The sequence below is a fragment of the Myxine glutinosa genome, chromosome 12, assembly GCF_964187855.1.
Source record: "Myxine glutinosa chromosome 12, kmMyxGlut1.1, whole genome shotgun sequence".
Lineage (NCBI taxonomy): Eukaryota > Metazoa > Chordata > Myxini > Myxiniformes > Myxinidae > Myxine > Myxine glutinosa.
The window spans coordinates 88,114,343-88,120,342 of NC_136272.1; the positions used below are offsets into that span (position 1 = coordinate 88,114,343).

Sequence of the window (6,000 nt, forward strand, 5' to 3'; positions counted from 1 at the left end):
GGAGGAACCTGTCTTATTTAAACCTCAGACATTTAGTTTGGTTTGCTCTTTGTTGTTCAAGTGTGCGGCGTCACCATGCCTAGATCAAAAAAGCTCTCCGAGGCCTTCAGAAAGAAGGTTATAGATGCCTACGAGTCTGTGAAGGGATTTAAAAAAATCTCCAAACAATTTGAAATCAATCATTCGAATGTCCGGAAGATCATCTACAAGTGGAGAAGATTCCAAAAAACTGCCAACTTGTTCAGGCCAGGCCGCCCCAGCAAGTTCAGCCCGAGAGCAGACCGCAAGATGCTGAAAGAAGTCTCTAAGAACCCCAGAATGTCATCACGGGACCTACATGTAGCTCTCGCCACTGTTGATGTCAAAGTGCACGAGTCCACCATCACAAAGGGGCTGCACAAATTTGATCGACATGGGAGGTGTGCCAGGAGGAAACCTTTGCTGTCCGGAAAGAACATCAGGGCAAGACTAAAGTTTGCCAATGAACACTTCGGCAAAGACCAGCACTTCTGGAACAATGTGCTCTGGACAGATGAGTCAAAGGTAGAGCTATTTGGCCACAGTACCAGAAGACATGTTTGGCGAAAACCAAAGACAGCATTTGCCAACAAAAACCTGACACCAACTGCAAAGCATGGTGGTGGAAGTATTATGGTTTGGGGCAGCTTTGCTGCATCAGGGCCTGGGCAGCTCACTATCATAGAATCCACGATGAATTCTTCATTGTACCAGAGGGTGCTTGAGGATAATGTGAGGCCGTCTGTCGGAAAGTTAAAGCTCAACCGAAGTGTACTTACTTTTTCCACATGCGAAATTTGCATTTATGTTTATTTAAATGATACAATGGACTACAAAATGTAAATGTTTCATGATATTTGTTATATTATATCACCTTTATCTATCAATATTGTTGAAATGCAGATCAAATAGATGTATGTTGAAATATGTTGAAAAAGTCAAAACTTTACATGGGGTGTACTTACTTTTTCACGTGACTGTACCTGCACCAAGTTTGACTAAGATCCCTTCAGCCCTTCTCAAGTTAACGCGGTAACAAAATCCCATCACGGACGGATCCACAGACGTATGTATGATCACACAGATGGAAGGACATCCAGACAGACAACCTGAAAACATAATGTCTCTGGCGACTTCGTCGGTGGAGGCTTAAGATTGTTTTGATTTACCTCGTTTTGATAAGTCACACGTTTCAGGAAAGCATCCCTGACACAAACCGAGCAATTACTGGAAAAAGGTAATGGAATGTCTTGCTTACCACGACCTGCCCCACATTGTACTCTGGAAGTACTCTATACTCATTATTGGAGGTACTCTCATCATCTTCACCATGACGGAGAGAAGATCCTGGAAAGAAGAGGCAAAATGAACAAAAAATAGATATTGTGACAGAAAAAGCACAATGGACAGAATATCACCATGTTCAGATGTATGTGCATTGTGGAAATGAGACATCAATTTCATCAATTAGTCTTTGTCTTCTTCTTTGCCAGCCAAATGTTCACATACCATATCCCTTCGTAAGAGGTCAAGGGCTCAGAACATGCAGAATTGACCCAAGTCTTTCAGGAACTGGTTGGCGAGGCCTGACATGATTGTTGTGGGCAAAGGCAGGAATTTGTAATTTGCTCAGGGTGCCAGCGTTGACTTGCCAACTCGTCATGAATGACACCATGAGTTGTTTAATGTCTCCAAACTAAAGCGACCAGACAGAATACCCAGTACAAGTTCCATCAGAGGGACCACACATTTGTGAGCAAACACACCACCTGTGAAGCATCATTTGATTTAATGGAACGGATGGAATCGCCAGGAAGGACATTGATCGAGCAATGCTTTCCACAGTTGGAAGCGAGGAGAAGCTGACATTTCTGGCATCAACCCTGAGTCGGACCAAAAAAGCCAAAAACAGTCCGACACAGGGCCTCGCGTGTGAGACTAGCTCTTTATTCGAAAGTGCACGGTCTGTATGAGAAGCAAAGCAGACCGCACAGTTCAGAGGTAAATTCACTACGTCTGTAAAGTCCTGTTGGACACAGTATAATTTCTAAATGGTGGATTCTCTCCAGGAAAAGGATAAAGGAATAATGGTGGAAAAAAACACACAAATATGCATGTGAAACAGTGTTGGACAACAACAAAGAAGGCAAATTTATGTTTGTGGATGGATGTTAATGGGATTTATATTTTAGAATCAGACAAAGCAGGCTTCTTCCATGTTCATATTTAGCACAGACAAGACTGTGGAGTACCAAGCATCATTGGCTGAGAAGGCAGATGTTCCGCTGATGCAGTGCCCTCAGCTCGTTATGGGAGGAATTTGGAATTTGCCCAGGTGCCAGTGATAGCTCCCTACTCTTTGTGAAGGACACCATGTGATCTTTAACACTCACCACCTCATGCTGGCAGACGGGACACCCAGTTTAACCACCATCTCACGTCATCCATTCTCCTGACCATGGTCTTTATGAACCGCATTAACCCTTCCCAAACAAAACCTATTACTTGCTTCCTTTCAGCGTTTCCTCCACCTCAGTGATCATGTCGTTTTTTGCTCTCTCACCATCATCTGGTGCCGTCTACAATCCAGAGGTTGCCTCTTGCGGAACGCCATTCATTTGTTTATTCAGCAGCTGGATCTTTAACTTCCTCATCTATTCCATCATCTTGTCTGTCCATTTTAATCCTTGCCTTCCTCCTCTTCCATCAATAAAACCAATCAGTATTGTTTTGTATTGCTTGAGGTGATGCTCAGCTTGCCCAAATATTACACATCGGATGCCTCTGCACTAAAGTTACACCTGTGACCGAGTGAAGCTGATAAAACACCGCCATGGCGTTCCTGGAGGATCAAAACAAAAAGTTTGGAGCATTCACGGGAAAGATTACTGTGATGAGAGGAAGTTGTTTGTATCACTGTCATGAGGAACAAGCAGGCATCACCAGCAAATTGAAAAAGAAACAAATCAACAACAAACATTTTCAGGTCTCTCTTGTTGTACTTGTAAATGAGACGATAATCTATTTTGTGAAAACATGAATTCTCGAAACTCACCAGTTAGCGGCTTTTCCTCAGCAGATACATTTGTGACTTGGGGTTCAGCGTACTCTTCCTCAGCAGATACATTTGTGACTTGGGGTGCAGCATACTCTTCCTCAGCAGATTCATTTATCACCTTTGGCTCAGCATTCCTGCAGAAAATAAAGATTTTGTAAAGCTGTCGTTAAATAAATGTCACAAATAAGAAACAATGTGAGAATAAAAATGCCGTCGGGCAGGTGAAAATCAGACCGCTTCGGGTATTTGTGTTTTCTACATTCAGACAGCAAACAACACCACTACACTGTGCTACCCTTCCAAGTATCTTCAAACACAGTTAACAATGAAGCCAAGAAATGTCACGTGGTAAAGAGGGGGTGAAGATCACTAAATATATATTTTTTAACCACACTTTTTTCTTTCCCCTTCGTGTCGCAAGCTCCTACCTCTGAGCTGTCGAGCCTGGGATAGAATCCCGGCTCAACAATATGCTGCCATGCTGGTAATTCACAGAAAGGATGATTCATCAATGTGTGTGCCTTTCTTCGGATGTACGTTAAACCTGCCTACAAATGATGCTTTTCACAGCCACGTGCATTGTACTAAAGAATATTTAACTGCATCTCAAAGAAGGAAGTGCTTTAATGAGGAGTCGAAACAGCCCAACATTTCATCAAAATGCAAATTTCAAATACAGTGCTCACTTCCAGCAATCCTCCACATTTGCGAGCGCTGACTTTTAAAGTTCAAGATTGGATGGACGAGGAAAGTGTAATGCATGTACTGCATCTAAACTTTCAGAAGTTTAAACAAAGAACTAACTGGAGGAGTGATCGGAACCCAAGAGTGGCTGTGAATGGGAGAGTGTCTGCCTGGCAGGATGCAAGTCATTGAGTGCCTGAGGGCTTTGCTAGCGGGCAGGGTGACTGTGACACACTGCAAGGACTAAAAACAACACCTGACAAAGGGTTGATGAGCTCCCTTCAGTAGCCAACGGCCTTCCAGTACGGATATGGGGTCTTTTGAAATACACCCAATGGGGGTAGGAAAATTAATTTTTCCATTGGCAGAGTTACCCCCTCCTACACAGCGGTCCTGTGAAGAGATTTCCTCGTTTCAGGACAAGATGAAGGTTTTGCCAGTTTTTCCTCTTCTTTTTCCATAGCTCTTTACATGTAGTGGCTTTCAGCCATCTTTTGGGAAAATAGTTTTTTTATGCCTCCACCCCTGAAGGTGGCCGGAGGCATTAAGTTTTCGGGTTGTCCGTCCATCCATCCGTACGGGCTTAACCTCGTTTTTCTCAGCAACCACATGCCCGATTGAGACAAAACTTTGAGGGTAGGAGTGGCACCCATGCAGAATGTTTTTATGATAATTGTGACGTCATAGTTCACGTGGTATGGCAGCCATCTGCGATTAAACGCAAATAATTAAAAAATTATTTCTCGGAAACCGCTGAATGGAAAAATTTGAATCCTGGCACATTGTCAAGTACTCCCAATGGAGAACAAAAGCATGATAATGATGTCATCATTGGTGAAGTGGTATCCCAGCCAACAATGTTTTAATTTAATTCCTTATCCGAAAAATCTGAAATTGCATGCGCATGATCTATGACCCATTTTTATTGAAATATAAAATTTATGACATCATAGGTCAGTAGATGTCATGGGGCCCGCAAGGCTAACCCCCGCTCTAGCGGGGAAAATTGCCTTAAAAACGATCATTCATTCATTCATTCATTCATAGGTCAGTAGATGGAAAACAAGCGTTACGCCTAGGTCCCCCGTCGGTGACGTGATGCGAGTTGACAAAGTGGAGACGCAAGGCGGCCATCTTGGATTTTGACGTGGCGACCCAATTTTCAATAGCATTCTTCCTTCTAGTCAGGTTCACTATGTTAACAAATATAATTTCGTTCAAAATTTTGGTAGATTAGCAAAACTAAACATTTCTGGAATACTCAGAGCATGAGGAATCCAAAAATTAATGTTTGCATTTGCATAGACACCTTTGCGAAAATGACACTCAGGACAGTGATGAAGAGTCAGGTTCACGATGTTAACAAATATAATTTCGTTCAAAATTTTGGGAGATTAGCAAACCTGTACATTTTTGGAATCATCAGAGCATGGAGAATCCGAAAATCAATGTTGGCATTTGCACAGACACTTGCATGGCCGCCATTTTGGATTTTCAAAATGGCCACCATAAAATACATATTTTGTGCTATCTCAGCTTCTAGTCAACCTAGAAACTTAATTAAATATGCTAATCCTATGTTTTCTGGGTTAAGGAATCCAATAAAGGCCTCAAAATAGTGCTCAGGATTATAGAAAAGCAACAAACAAAGGTAATTGAAAACCATTGTCTTTATATTTGTGATATAACTGTATTACATAATACATGATATTGCAAGTCCTTTGAAGTTATAGGTATGGGTTTATAAAGCAAGAAAGCAGCCTTGTTAGTATCAGATTGAACTATAAGTCCTATACACAGGATCTACTAGGTCTACACCGTTCAGGAATATGCTTTTACAGATCTTCATCACTGTCCTGAGGGTCATTTTCGCAAAGGTGTCTATGCAAATGCAAACATTAATTTTTGGATTCCTCATGCTCTGAGTATTCCAGAAATGTATAGTTTTGCTAATCTACCAAAATTTTGAACGAAAAAACAGAGTGAACCTGACTATTATGCCTAGATACACCCACACACCAGATTAGAAGTTGGTACTTTGCTTATTTTTCAAGATATTCTGCTCACAAGGTTCAGACATACATGGCGGCGGCCATCTTGGATTTTGATGTGGCGACCCAATTTTCAATAGAGTTCTTCCTTATGGCTAGATACACCCGCACACCAGATTCTAAGTTGGTACTTCGCTTATTTTTCAAGATATTTCGCTCACAAGGTTCAGACATATATATGGTGGCGGC

The 6,000-nt window shown here is 41.9% G+C and overlaps 1 protein-coding gene across 1 annotated transcript in view; it reads right to left on the minus strand.

Annotated features, from left to right (window-relative positions):
* LOC144888402 (cyclin-dependent kinase-like 3) overlaps positions 1-4,251 on the minus strand; it is a 46,429-nt gene extending 42,178 nt beyond the window's left edge. Inside the window, exons 1-3 of the mRNA XM_078766284.1 lie at positions 4,232-4,251; positions 3,074-3,210; positions 1,277-1,365 (exon numbers count right to left, since the gene is read on the minus strand). Coding sequence (XP_078622410.1) covers positions 1,277-1,365; positions 3,074-3,210; positions 4,232-4,251 — 246 coding nt within the window. The remainder of the gene's footprint in view (positions 1-1,276; positions 1,366-3,073; positions 3,211-4,231) is intronic.
* Positions 4,252-6,000: the final 1,749 nt, after the last annotated feature.